The sequence below is a fragment of the Penicillium waksmanii genome (assembly GCF_028829765.1).
Source record: "Penicillium waksmanii strain IBT 27052 chromosome Unknown utg000002l:1.0-3326099.0:1.0-3328782.0, whole genome shotgun sequence".
NCBI lineage: Eukaryota > Fungi > Ascomycota > Eurotiomycetes > Eurotiales > Aspergillaceae > Penicillium > Penicillium waksmanii.
Window position 1 is genome coordinate 2,504,356 of NW_026643249.1, and position 13,676 is coordinate 2,518,031.

The 13,676-nt window shown below is 48.1% G+C and overlaps 6 protein-coding genes across 6 annotated transcripts; 4 read left to right on the forward strand and 2 right to left on the reverse strand.

Annotated features, from left to right (window-relative positions):
- Positions 1-224: 224 nt before the first annotated feature.
- Positions 225-1,024, forward strand: N7481_002625 (uncharacterized protein; the record flags this gene model as incomplete). The annotated part of the gene is made up of 3 exons (XM_057261844.1): positions 225-331; positions 418-486; positions 553-1,024. The coding sequence occupies 3 exons, from the start codon at positions 225-227 to the stop codon at positions 1,022-1,024; spliced, it is 648 nt and encodes a 215-aa protein (XP_057126776.1).
- A 53-nt stretch (positions 1,025-1,077) lies between these two features.
- On the forward strand, positions 1,078-2,341 carry N7481_002626 (uncharacterized protein; the record flags this gene model as incomplete). Its single annotated transcript, XM_057261845.1, has 3 exons — positions 1,078-1,268; positions 1,351-1,634; positions 1,695-2,341. The coding sequence occupies 3 exons, from the start codon at positions 1,078-1,080 to the stop codon at positions 2,339-2,341; spliced, it is 1,122 nt and encodes a 373-aa protein (XP_057126777.1).
- Positions 2,342-2,524: 183 nt separating this feature from the next.
- On the reverse strand, positions 2,525-4,622 carry N7481_002627 (FAD-dependent oxidoreductase; the record flags this gene model as incomplete). Its single annotated transcript, XM_057261846.1, has 7 exons — positions 2,525-2,695; positions 2,754-2,984; positions 3,044-3,715; positions 3,770-3,941; positions 3,994-4,014; positions 4,070-4,491; positions 4,548-4,622. The coding sequence occupies 7 exons, from the start codon at positions 4,620-4,622 to the stop codon at positions 2,525-2,527; spliced, it is 1,764 nt and encodes a 587-aa protein (XP_057126778.1).
- Positions 4,623-5,848: 1,226 nt separating this feature from the next.
- N7481_002628 (uncharacterized protein) lies at positions 5,849-7,145 on the forward strand (the record flags this gene model as incomplete). The annotated part of the gene is made up of 3 exons (XM_057261847.1): positions 5,849-6,145; positions 6,210-6,517; positions 6,590-7,145. The coding sequence occupies 3 exons, from the start codon at positions 5,849-5,851 to the stop codon at positions 7,143-7,145; spliced, it is 1,161 nt and encodes a 386-aa protein (XP_057126779.1).
- A 341-nt stretch (positions 7,146-7,486) lies between these two features.
- Positions 7,487-8,134, forward strand: N7481_002629 (gamma-glutamylcyclotransferase family protein; the record flags this gene model as incomplete). The annotated part of the gene is made up of 2 exons (XM_057261848.1): positions 7,487-7,514; positions 7,581-8,134. The coding sequence occupies 2 exons, from the start codon at positions 7,487-7,489 to the stop codon at positions 8,132-8,134; spliced, it is 582 nt and encodes a 193-aa protein (XP_057126780.1).
- Positions 8,135-8,235: 101 nt separating this feature from the next.
- On the reverse strand, positions 8,236-12,964 carry N7481_002630 (uncharacterized protein; the record flags this gene model as incomplete). Its single annotated transcript, XM_057261849.1, has 8 exons — positions 8,236-8,288; positions 8,474-9,839; positions 9,898-10,600; positions 10,652-10,908; positions 10,964-11,941; positions 12,006-12,063; positions 12,156-12,318; positions 12,673-12,964. 8 exons carry the CDS (start codon positions 12,962-12,964, stop codon positions 8,236-8,238), a joined length of 3,870 nt encoding a protein of 1,289 aa, XP_057126781.1.
- Positions 12,965-13,676: the final 712 nt, after the last annotated feature.

Sequence of the window (13,676 nt, forward strand, 5' to 3'; positions counted from 1 at the left end):
CCTACGATTTTGAGGGAACCAATTGAATGCAGAGCTACGATTGGCTTGTGTATACTTCTGGCTTACGATTACGTCTTGGCGGGGCCATGCCAAGATACGGACTTTGCGAGCAATTCCGACTCCGCGGACCGACGAGTCATCCAATCTTACTCCGACTCCGACGGACACTTAAAGTCCACGCCGTATCCGCTGCCCTCCGACTCTTGCATTTCCAATTACTCACGATGTCAGTATCGGAATCGGATAGTTTAGGGCGGGTCAAGACCTGCGAGCACTGTGTTCGAGCTAAAATTAGGTGCTCGCGTGCGTCTCCTGCCCAAAGCTGCGATCGGTAAGAATATTCCGACGTCCGCTTCTACTGCTGCTTCTATTTTTACTACTGTACACGACAAATCTAATTTATTTCATATTTGAAAGGTGTCTACGTTTGCATAAAGATTGTTATTTCCGCCCAACAAAGGCTCGTAATCCCAGGAAGCGGGCAACGTATGCACAACTCCTGTCCAAGCAGATCTGAATGATTAGCCAAACTGACCGCGCATCTTAATGCAGTCGAATAGGCGTGCTTGAAGACAAAGTGGATCAAATTCTGGGTCAAATAAATCATGGACCTCTCGCGAGCCCGCAAAAGACGCCGCCGTCTCCACAAAGCCAGAGCTCCGACCCTAATAGTAGTCGACATCCGTGCGATGTGATCGGGAAGGGATTAATCACCCACGATGAAGCAAATCGCCTGCTAGACAGATTTCACGATACAACGCCCTACTTTCCTTATGTGCAGCTTCCAAGAGAGATCACGAGCCAGGATCTCAGATCGGAGAAACCGTTCCTTCTGCTTTCTATTCTATTAGTCTCCTCGTTTCAGGATGTCCCACTCCATCTGGCTCTCGAGGAAGTTTCCGTCGCTTACCTTGGGGGTCCGGTTTTACGAGGAGAGCACCCACAGCCTCTCGATTTGTTGCAAGGGTTGCTTGTTACGATAGCAGGGTATGCTCATGTCCCACACAAGGTGCCTGTGTCTTGAATATGATTTACAACTACTGACCAACAGACAGAACTAAGAAAAAGATTCATCTAATGCGATTTTCGGTGTACCTGCACCTTGCAAATAGTATAATTAGGGAGTTTCGAATGGATCAACCGACTAAATTGCGAGCGTTAAGAGAAAGACTCGATATCATGGAGTGTCCAGAACCACCAGCGAAATCGATTTCCACGCAAAATCAGGAAATGAGAGCGTTAATTGGATATTTTTTCCTCGATTCCACGTGAGTTTTCCTTTCTCTATTTCGCAGTCAGTTTTAGGACGTGAAAATCTCGTGTCTTACTTAATTCCAATACGATTTCTAGTCACACCGTCATAAGTCAGCGGACCGGTACAATGCCTTGGTCGCAGTTCATAGAGTCCTGCGCCGAAAAATTGTCGCAAGAATGCGAATTCCCCGCCGATCGATATTTGTTAGGCCAGGTTCGGCTTCAACATATGCTTGAGCGAATTGATTCTCTCGTTAGGCGAGGTTTCAGTGAAAGCCAAGCCAGGCCCGCAGATATAGAAGCCATAGTCCGTTCTCTTCAAAGTGATGCGCAAGAGTGCAAAGCTCATTTTCCTATTAATACGGCACTTGACCGTGACTGTAAGTTGATCCTTCAATGTATCATTTGCCCGGTAGATCCGGTTTCTAACACTCGACTAGTGACCATCGGCATACAGTCACACACGTTTGAGATCCATCTCCACCAAACCGTCGTTTTCGACGTATTCCCAGCATCCACCATATCCATTGACCAATCCGCAGCCCTAATACGAGTCGATGCTCTTTGCCACGGTCTCGCAGCCGCGAAACAATGTTTAGACTGGTATTACGAGCTACCAGTAGGCATTGAGAAGAAATTCAGTTACTCCCAATGGACAAGTATTGGATTCTGCGTTGCAGCTTCATGCAAACTGGTCCTAGCGTCGTTGGAGCCAACCGTTCGACATCACGATCAAGTAATGGGACTGCGAGAAGCATTGAACATGCGCGGCGAAATACAAAAACTTATTCAACGCATGAACACAATTGACCAGGAATGCAAAGGGGAGAAATGGGATCAGCACGAAATTTTCTTTTACAAAGAGTGGCTACAGCACCTTGGTGAGTGGTTTGAGGCGCAGTATCGACTTGCACACTCGGATAGTGCTGGGGAGAATAATAATGGGATTGTGTTTGCGAGTGGGATTTCTGATAATAATATTTATGATCCGGATGAGCCTGATGCTGGGTTTCCTTGGCTGAATCTTCAAGATGTTACGATTGAGGAGATGTTGAATGCGTGGCTTGGGCCGGCGGGGATGTACTAAAAAAATAGATACACGATGTGGAAAATTAGGGACATTGATCATCTCTTTCTTACTAGGAGTGTTGAGGATCCTTTAACAATCAACCTCAGACTTGAAAGATTTCAAAGTTGCTAGAATTGAAGTTTCAAAAAATGTACAACTAGTATGTTCTCCTATACAAAAAAGGATTCCTGAGCTAGCCATTTAGAAAACATGACAAAGAGAGCCATTATCCTGCTGCGCGAAAGGCTCACTTCCGACGCAGTGGTGGCACCACAGCAGACTCTCCGGGTCATACTTCTGCTTGATCGACAGGATCCGGGGGTAGTTGTGGCCCCAAAATGCCCATTGCCAGTTGGGCTCATAGGTATTGGCCTGGGCCGGAGTCAGCGTTTTATTTTACAGATATAAGACATGGAAAGATCGGGTATACCTCATTATAGTATGCTCCGGAGTCTGGGGCGAGCTGTCGCAGAGCATAGCCGGTCTCATTGGTCACGGTAGAAATTGCCTTCTCAGCATCGGAGTCAGATAGCTGGTCATCCCATGATACACTGCTGATCAAATGAATTGCAGCTTCTCGCCAGGCCGGATTCAAGGCACTGTCGACTTTCTTGTGACTGATCGTCATAGTCCCCGAAAGAGAAGGGTTAGTGACCCCATGCTTTTAGTCAATGTTAGTGGTTTCATCGTATATTGGGCACAGTAAAGGAAATGCCTTACCGGCAAGCTTTCGCTTCGGTCTCCAATAAGTCTAAGTGTCTTCGAAAACATATCTGCATCTTCGACGGCCTTCCGCGGCAGAAGACGAGTCGCCCTGACTCCACGACTTGTACCAGTATCATTTCCTGTCGGATACAGCTTCTCGATAGAAACCCATTTACGCACCCAAGTAGTAAACGAGGAGGACTTCGCGCTTTCATTATGCGCGTCAAGATGCTTCTTGAGGGGAGCAATCAGGCGATCGATCGAGCTCGTGTTGGTCGTATTCGGCTGGAACATGGTATACTGGAAACTGTAAGGTGGTCCACTTGCAGTATAATAGCCCATAACACCAGCATCCTGGAGCTTGACTATCTCTTGATGAATGCTGGCAATTATCCTCCACCACGTTGTGGAAGATGTCCCATTTCGAGCGCTCATCTGTACGTTAGCTACCGATAGAGAAGGCATAGAGTAGGTCTTGAGAGTGAGAGCCAGGACAACGCCAAAGCTGCCACCTCCGCCTCCGCGAATGGCCCAAAATAGGTCGCTGTGTTGGCATTCGTTGGCAATGACGAGATCGCCCTGAGGGGTGACAATGCTGGCCTCGATGATATTATCAGCTCCCATGCCGTAGAATCCGCTCATAACGCCATGGCCGCCACCCATGGACCACCCAGTAATACCGACATCCTAGTATTGCTTAGTGAAAATGGGATATGATGATATTTTCTGGCAAATTCGTACCAGGCTTGATCCAGCGACAGTTGTCAGGTTGTGCTTCGCTAGAAAATCAAGGATTTGACCACCCTGGGCCCCAGCACCAACAGTTGCAGCCCGGTGACTTTCAGCAAGGTCGCATTTCGAGGGCTTAAAAGAATGGTGGAGTCTGATATTCTTCATGTGATGCGTCCAAATCCTAGATTTCTCGGTCAAACAACGTCTCTTTTGTGCGTGGTGGAGGTACATACGACAAACTTCCATAAGCCGAACTAGACGATGGGCAATTAGTACTTATTATTCCAGAGTATTGCCGGGGTGGCATACCTTTTTTCTGGGTTGTGGCCAGTGTTTTTGACATTGAGCCTCAAATTGTGCTTCTTTGCGAAGTGCAAAGCCCCCTGCACATGCTCTGCGGCAGTCGCATTCACAACGTAGGGGGACAGATATCCCAAAGAGCACCCTTTCTCTCCGGCAAGGGGATCACCAGAGAGACTCGTGCCATTGGGGTATATCGGGGTGCAGCTACTGTTAGACCAAAATGGATCCGAAACTGTAACCGGGTTGGAAGAGTGGTATTGGGAGTCAACCCATTCCTTTCGCAGAGCCTCGCAGGCAGATTCATTGTAGTTAGGCTCATTTGCATAGCAGACGGAGCCGGGAGGTGCTGTCTTGATCAGATTACCGGAGACTGTTTCATTGAGGGAGGTCCACTCGGCGTCAGACGGCCAGCAGGGCTCGGAGGGTACCTATCTCTAGGTGAGTATTCGCACGTTGTTGTCAAAAGTGAGGAAAAAAGCCTTACGCATTTGCATTGCAGGCCAGAGGCAACCACTTCATGTGCCAACAGCCATAAGATTGAGAAAGAAAGACCCCGCATCCTGGAAAAAAGATCGAGGCGTTCGTGAGTTGTCAATTGAATGGGTTGAGCCCCGGAAGATGACGATTTAAGGACCCTTTTATATGAGTGCGCCTACATGTGGATACTCATAGGCGTATTCGTTTTAACTTTTTACTTCAAATGTATTGCCTTTGCTTTTCATGACCCCCTGGAGTAAAGTGCATAAAAGGTTTCCGGAACTGAGAACTGGCTGGAACCATGTCGGAAGCTCAAGGGTCCACATTCGTCAGAAGACCCCGCCACATTATATCAAGTTAGAACTTTCTAAGTACGGAGTAATTCAAGACTACACCATAGGCTGCTGGATAAATTTGATATATACGGAGCCCCTTGAAATTTGTAGGTGTCTGTCGGCAGATTGCTTACTAGAGCGAAGAACCAAAAAGACAGAGTGATAGATAATAATTTCTAATATTAAACTCGCGGAATGCCCAGAGCTGCCATGTGTTATCTATGCGATTTTTAAATGAGGAACGTTGACAATTTTCTAATATAAAGAATCGTTCAACTTAGCCCAGTATTTCAATTAATAGTAGATCCTGATGGAAAGAATCCGAATCTAATCCTGCGAAACGGGTTTTATTCAAGCTTAGACATGCCCTTTTTTATGGTAATTCCAAAGCCCCAAGATCCAAACCAGGATTTTTCTAAATATACGGCCAATGAATGTATTATCTCCAATTAAAATTGAAAAGTTCAACCTCGTACTCCGTACTGTTGCCCAAATCGACCTAATTTGCAGATCAATCCCTGAATGAAAATCAGACTAACCCACCTGGGAAATTTTGACGTATTCGTGTATGTTCAGCCAATATGCATCAACTGCGAATCAGGAAAACCGAGTATTTATTACTCCACATTGGCGTACTATAGTTAACGCATTGAGTTCCAATGTTGCCAACAGTCCAGGCTGCCAATTTATTCACATATGCTACAGTATATTGCTCGACTTGAGTCCCAAGTGACCGAATGTACATACCCCACAACTTAACGTCATAATGGACGTGTCCAATCCAGAGAAAAAAAAAAAAAAACAGAACGCGTCCGATAAGATAACGACGCGTCAGTAATAGGGTAGGCTCTGGGAGTATGCATAGCATAATATCATTCAGAGCTTTGAAGTCTCAGGGGCTATAACTACGGGCAGTACCATTTGTTTGCGCTAGGTACTTGTTTCTTCCACTACCACTATTACTGTCATCACCATGCCACCCAAGAGAAAATCCACAGAAGTAGCGCAGTCTGCGGAAACCCAGAAACGAGCCAGATCTGGCCAGGACACCTCTCCCTTCGAGCTTAAACTCACCCGTAACGCACGCCTGACCCCCGGGTCTACGACTGCAGATGCGGATATCGCGTGGGCCAAACTTTGGGAGGACCCTGCCAAGGCTTTTGAATACGTATCTATAGCTCCATTGCACTACGGATCCAAAAGCACCCCTTGGGATGGGGGTGAGGAATCTGAAGACGAGGATGAAGACGAAGACGAAGACGAAGATGAGGTGTGTTTTTTAGCCCCCCCCCCTGAACAACGAAAAGATAAACCCATCTAATTGAGAATCCAAGGAGGGTCATCCGAATCCGAATACTTTCCTTGGCGCGAAGCCCTTGGTCAAAAGCTCAGATCATACTTGGATTATCACCCACGCTGGATTTGAAAAGTGTGCGTCGGCCCAACGTCTTGGTATAACCCGCGACCCAGACGAGCTCGCAATGTACACATTCAACGATCACTATGGGTACGGTACCCTGGAGCTTGTTGAGAATTTCATGCTGGACTTTGACCTGGCGAAGAGCGATTGGAAAGAGCAGTGGGCACTCTGCGAAGCGCTGGGTCTATTCATCCGTCATGGTTCCGCCGATGCAATGATGCAGTAAGTTTATGAAACCTTGCCCCTATCCCTCCCAACACATTATTTAATGCGAAGGACCCCCATCAAAAATAGAATCGACGATGGGGAAGGCGCGAAAGCAATTTCTCGGCTTATCAAGACCATGTTCTTGACCATGCTCGCTACACTGGAGCGAAACTCAGTTCTGAAACCGGATTCCGAGATTAAGGATCTTGGCCATATGATGGCGCTCTGGCTACGACTTTCAGAAGATCCCAGCTCGATATTTGAGGTCTTGGATGAATCTGCTGGAACTCGTCGATTGGGAAGTATTATCATGGCTTATGCCATGAAATATAATATTTCCCTCCCGAATCCAGGAAACCTGGACTCCCTCAAGGGAGTTGTGGTACCGCGGGCTGAGAAGGTTAAGCTTCCTGCGCCTGACTCTAAGAAGAATGACCCTTGGAACTGGGCCAAGGCCCTGAAGGATTATGAACGCAACTTCAGCATGTCGATTGCTGGATTCGCGTCAGGTTCGGTCGGTGGTGATAAGCTAGATATGACAACATGGACCTCTGAGAGGCGCGCAAAGTACGCTTTCGATGGGAAAGACCCCATTACTGAGGAAGTTAGGAACTCTCTTAGGCCTCGCGAGGGCCCACAATAAGTAGGCACAGTGTTTATAACTTGCTTTTAGTGAGACTATGATTTCAAAATAAATACTAGCAGAAATGCATATATTTCGAGAATTAGATCGACTGATTCAACTACTAGGCTTCTCACCTCTATCATTCTAGAATTGAGTAGTACTGGAGTAGTACTACGAACAGACTCGGACACGTTAAACTACCCGGCGATCCTTGGAAATCTGAACAACCCCGCAGTCCAACGACAACCGATGATAATCAACCATGCTAACATCTACAACCTCGCCCCGTGAGTCAACTTGAATTTAAACTTGTTCATCACCTTGAAAACATAGCAGGGATACAAACCCCCTCTCACAAAATGGGCGACCACGTATGTTTCTTCTACGGTAAGTCCACTCCAGCGCACTCCAGCACCCCCCTACAAACTTGAACCCTCACTTAACAAAAACCAGGAACCCTAATGGCCCCCCAAATCCTATACCGCGTCATCTACGGCCGTCCAGACCCAGAACCCTGGCAAAAAGAGCTACTGAGATTCCAACCCGCAATCTTACACGGGTTCAAGCGTCATCGCGTCCGGAATCATAGTTATCCCGCGATCGTGGCTGCGAAATCGGAATCTATGGTAGGCGATGCCAATGCCAATGCCAATACCAATGCCGAGGCTTCTGTGCTGGGCACCTTAGTCTCCGGTCTTACGGACGGAGATATCTACCGACTGGATCTTTTCGAGGGAGATCCGTATCGCAAGGAGGAGGTTACTGTTCGGACGTTGCGGAGTGATGGGAATGAAAATGGTCAGGATAGCTTGAAGGATGTATTGAGTGGTGTGGTTGACTCGGGGGGTAGTGGTGCTCAATGTGGACTTGAAGGGGGGAAGGAAGTTGTTGCTGTTACTTATGTATGGATTGCTGGTGTGGATAAGCTTGAAGGGGTGGAGTGGGATCTTGAGACGTTAAAGAGGGAGAAGATGGCGAAATGGATTGCGGATGAGAGTATGTGGTAGAATAGCCTGAGATTGAGAGTAATGTGAACGGATGACCTCGGAAGAGATAAATTGAAGTTGAACTGGCTCTTGAAGTGATGGATGAAGTTGAACTTGAAGCTCTAGATAAGTGCATAGAAATAAACAAATGGTATTGTGCTGAAGATGCTGGTATCTAAGGTTATCTCATGCATCCCAAGAAAACAGCAGAAACAAACAAAAAAAGAAAACACGTTAGGTCGTCGCTAACCAACACCTCTATCCAGAACCGAATTGAAATTCGGTGATGCATGTGAAATAAATGAAGAGGGAAATAAAAAACTAAAAAAGGACATCGAACGTGGACCGAGGAAAGCTGACGAGAAAGAAGAGAGAGAAGGGGGGGATTCAAAATGAATCGGATGAAATCAACGTTTCTCTCTTCCCCGCGAGGACTCTTTCTTACTTTTCCAGGGCTGGAGGGCGGAGGAGGTGTTGCCCGAATCTGGATCTCTACAGTGGGAGTCGGGTTCTTTTTGCTGAGATCAGACTTCTTGCCTTTAGAAGGCTCGTCTGCTTTCCCTTTCTTCTTCTCGGTCTTTGGAGGTTGAGCTTCGGAGGGGATGGGAGAAGGGTCCCGTTTCGCTTCTTGACTGTCTGGTACCTCGACGACTTCTTCATCTTTCTTCTGACGCGAGTCGTTTTTGGAACGATCTTTACCAGAAGGCGCTGATGATATAGTCATCGACACAGTCGGGGCGGTACCTGTAGGTACCAATTGAAGCTGGTCTACCGTTGAACTGTCATCCGAGTCACTCTCCGAATCGCTGCGACGAGACTTCTCGGGAAGATTTTCGCTCGCCTCCTTTTTCTCAGAACCATCACCAGTCTTAGTTTTCTCTGGCGATTTGTCGACCTTTTTCTCAACGTCCGCTTCACTGGAACTTGACGGGCCCAGTAGATGTGAGATTGGTTGTTGGTCTGCGAGAAATTCCTGCTTCGGACCAGCAGGACCAGCACCACACTTGCCTGCCTTGACCCGTTCCTGCTCTCGATACAACTGGTCAAGGAAATCGCGAAGACGTTGTCGAAGCAAACCCGAGCCCAATGGAGGCCAGTCATCCTTTTCATCCATTTCGCGCTGAAGGAGCTTCGTGATAAATTGATCCGGGTCTTGCACGAATTTCTCCAGGTAGGCCAGGAGATAGAGGCCGCAGTCGGAAAAGTTGGGCTGGAGCGGGATTTGACGGGCTCGCATGCCTTTGATGTCTTTTGGTTCTACGCCCTTTCCTCGTTTGGAAGAGGATTCTTCGCAAATGTAATCGCGCAGTATTCGGACTGTGGGTGAGCGGGCTAGGTCGAGTGAGTCGAATGTGATGATTGTGGTTTGGTCCGGGTCATATTTTTGGCCGCCTTTTCCTTTCTTTTTGGTTGTTGGGGTTTGGGATGCGGGGAGAGGATCTGGTGTGGGACCGGTGGGTTTCGACTTTAGAGAAGTTGTGGAAAGCTTGGGGGGGCGGGGTGTGGTGGTCGTCTTCTGCAGGCCATTCGTCGGAAGAACTGGGTTCCTTCGAATCTGTACCCTTGTCGGTCTCGGTCTCGTTGGCTTGCTTCTCTTCTCGTGGAGGTTCTTTCCCCGGTTCTCCTGACGAGTCTTCGGTTGCTCCAGGCCCACTCTCATTTTCAAGGGACATAGAGGCAAGGCAAGCACGTGCACTTTGCGAAGCTGGAGATTCCGTTGATCTTCCTGCTTGGTTCATGCTCTGTCCAGCCTCGGGTTCCGGCGATTCGAGGATTTCATGAACTTCGCTTTCTGTCTGGTTGAGGGGACTCTTGTCGTTGGAAGATGCAGACTCTTCCACGTCGGGCTTGGCTTCAATTGCCTCGGTTTCACCCAGTAGCTTCGGCAGGTTACAAATGATAGCAACATACCAATGCGCACTCTGGTTGATAGGTACAACGACGTAATTATACTCAAACAGATTGACGTTTCGTGTCCACTTCGCGACGCCGCTATAGTTGATTCCACGTTGACCCCGAGGTGTCTTCGTGAGCGTATCGTAGAAATAAGAGTTGAAGAAGTAGACCTGTTTCGCGGCCTCGGGATTCGTTCGTTCCATGTGATCTTGCAAAAAGCGCATGTAGAATGCGATCAGGTTGTCGTTAAGGAATTCGTCATCACGCAGTCGATCGCGGTCTTCGACCGTGACTTCGGCTTTCTTCTTTCCATTTTGAGGATATACCAATGGTTGCTTCCATTCCTTTCGGAAAGGGTCTTCTTTGAGAGGATACTTGCTGAACAAGTCGGTGCTGCCGTCGTCGTCGTTTTTAAATAGATCAGAAAGTCGAGTCGAGCGTCGGCCCGTCGAACGTGTCTGTCTCTCTGTTTCAGGTTTTGGTTGGAACTTCTTAACTGGAATTTCCTCTCCTTTTTCATTTTCGACCCGCTGGATTTTCGAAGCATCGTCCTCAACGCCACGCTTTGCGAGAGGTTCAGCCAGTTTGTTCCTAGTTTTTTTGTCAGCTCATTTCGACGATTTCAGATTGAACCGAATGTACCTATTGATGTGATCCGTCTTCTCTCGGAGATCTTCGCTATCTCCCTGTAGGGTAGATGATATTTTTTGACGGGTAGGCGGTTGCCGGGTGCGTTCGCGCTCAGAGGGGGCGGCTTCGATAAAAGACATTTTGGGTTCTCTGCTGAGTTCTGCCATTTTGATTCCATAATGATCAAAAGCCCGGTCCATAAACACAGAGGGTTTGATTTGGATCTTGTTGATTTTTTTCTCGGACCAAAGCTGAGAATTTCTCTTTCTCTGGCAATGTCTTGAATTCGATATCCACCGTGTCATGTGGGAGCTCAGATCTCACAGCGAGCTTCAAGCGGATTTTATGACTCTCACTATCCCCCAACAGTGCCCCAATGATGCGGCGCAGTTCGATACTGGCATTTTCATGTTCATCAGAGTCGCAGATTATTCTACCCAGCTGAATCTTCTCCTGATTCTGGTCAACATGAAAGACCAGCGGTTCCTCTGCATGGGGCTGCTTCTTGAAAGGGCCAAATCGAAGGTACTTAACCTCAAACCTAGTGGAAAATTTGTGACTGCGCTTGGCCCTCTTAGAGCCTTGAATGGGGGAACTGGTGAAATCGGTAGGTTGGATATCACTCGGCGAGCGTTTTCGAGACGGGGACGGAGACGGCTCATTATTCGGATTCTGGCGACCTGATATTTGTTTGGTGGTCGTAGGTTTCGGTAACCTTGGGATCGTGATATCGCCTTGTAAAACATCGGGACTTTCCCGTGAATGTGCAACTCTCTGCGGCGATTTTGATCTGACATTCAATTTCGGCACGTGCTCCCGTTCAGAAAAATCCGCTGCAAGTTCCACTGCGGCACGTCTCTCTTTGGCAGCTTGTGAGGTGAACACTTCGTCTGGAATTTCGGACTGGTTGGGTCTGCGTCGATTGTGCCGACTCCGAGGATGGTTTCTGTGCATTTTCATGTATTCCTCCACTTGACGGTACTCTTCCTGTTGGCGTGGTATGACGTTTCGTTCTATTTTGCCTGAAGTCTCACTTGATACAGGCGAAACTCGACGCTGGGGAGAAGTTTGAAGAGACAACTGAGTGGCCCTCTTCCCAATTGCATCACGAGGTCTGGCGTGTTCATTATTGCGTGGCCGTTTGTTCGGACGGGTTGCCTGGTCAAAATCGAATGGCTCATCTAGACGAGGGCGATTCTTCTCGGGTAATGCAGTTGGCTGGGTCTTGCCTTGGGCACGAACTGGGCCGCTTTCCCGTCCATTTCGGTTAAGGTGGTTCGCCGGTTTGAATGCGGCTGAACTCTGTCGTCCACAAGTCAGAAACATGCTCATGCTAGTTCCAGAGTAGAGCAGATGTAAAACATACCCCAGGAACAATCCTCTTCCTCCCTTCACCAGGACGGATTCGTACAGCATTGCTATCACTATGTCAAAAAAGAAGCACATTCGTTAGCAAATAACTTTCATCCAAAGCTTCAACCTCCCCCCCCGATACCAAACCGATTGTACAACATACCGGTATTTTCCACCCCCAAGTAAGCGATCCTCCTCTCTTTGCTCTTCACGAGGCTTCCGGCTCTGATCTTTGGCTAACATCTGCGAGGCGTCACCCGAGCTGGCGCGGCGCGAAATCGAAATCAGCTTTGGCTCGCTGGAGGGGCCGTGGTGAGAGGGCATATCTACCGGTCACTGGAATCAATGACAGACTGCGAAGCCCGTGGCAATTGTCCACGGTTGAGTGTAGATGTAGATCCAGGATGGGAGGAAAAAGTATTCGCATAACTCTGAGGGCTCTGAGGGAAGGCGGGAAATCAGATCAGCCCGGATCCAGCCAGAAGGGAAGCTGCCAAAAAAAGCAAAAAAAGCGGCACTGTCGGCGATAAGAACAGTAATCGACACAGGGATATTACCCTAAGGGTTATCGTTTTGGTCTCCAAGGATAGGATGGCGCGAAAAGGGTTCCAGAAATGCCAAGGGTTGTACAGTTTGCAAAGCAAAGCAAAGTCGAAGCTGGGGGAGCTTGCTAAGCTAACACACCTGCGGGAGCGCAGCAGTATCGCGCGGAGATTCGTCCAGGTCGTTCTCGTTCTCGTCCTCGTCTTCGGATAGTAAAGAGAACTGATTCTGCCGATTTGGTATTCCTTTGGACGGGGACGGGGAAGCAGAAACGTCGCGAGTCTGGGCGAGAGAGCGATCGTGTCGTGAGGGCAGATGACGGCGCTGGGTCTGAGTTCGTTGGCGATCGTCGGCCAGAGGGTCACGGTGACGCGGGCGATGCGGAGACAGACTGGCGAAGATTTTGGAAAAACTGTCAAAGAGAGGCATTCAGATGGTGACCTCAGCTATGACAGGACCAAGACCATGCGCAGCATTGGTCCCATCCTGAATACCTAGTTATAGAAATTTCTTTGTTTGCGGGGATTGGATTGGATTTGGCGGTGGATTTGGAGTCTCCCACTCGCCGTGTTGGTTTATCGTGGGCGGTCAGTGATAAGGTCTTTTTTGCCGCATTGAGAGAGGGTAGGAGTAGGAGAGTAGTTTATGATATTTATGATATTTATTGATTCCAGTCAGTTGATACTAGTAGTACAATATAGATCATCAAGTACATTGACATGTGAGTCAGGGATGGTTAATTAGGAGCCATCCCCCACATGTACTAGCAACTAGGCTAACTTGCTAGCAACTATCATGGACACTGACATCTGCGCCATCTGCAGATGCGGGCATTTTTCGCATAGATAGAAAAGCTGAAAAAAAGAGAAGAGGAAATAACATCACGCGTGAGCTTGAAGGCACATAAAAAAAACTTGAGAAAAAACGGAACCCGACATGAATAAGTTCACTCAAGAGTCAAGACATAAAAATCCCAAATCAAACCGCTGAGTTCAAGTTCAAGTTCGCCTCGATGCCCGCCACCAGTCCAGTCCCCCAGACCCAAACGCGCCCCAATGAGTAATTGTGCATGGTTTCTTTTTTTCCCTTTCCTTTTTTTCTTTGGAATGGCTTTACTGTACAGGGCCCAAGGGCCAAGGTC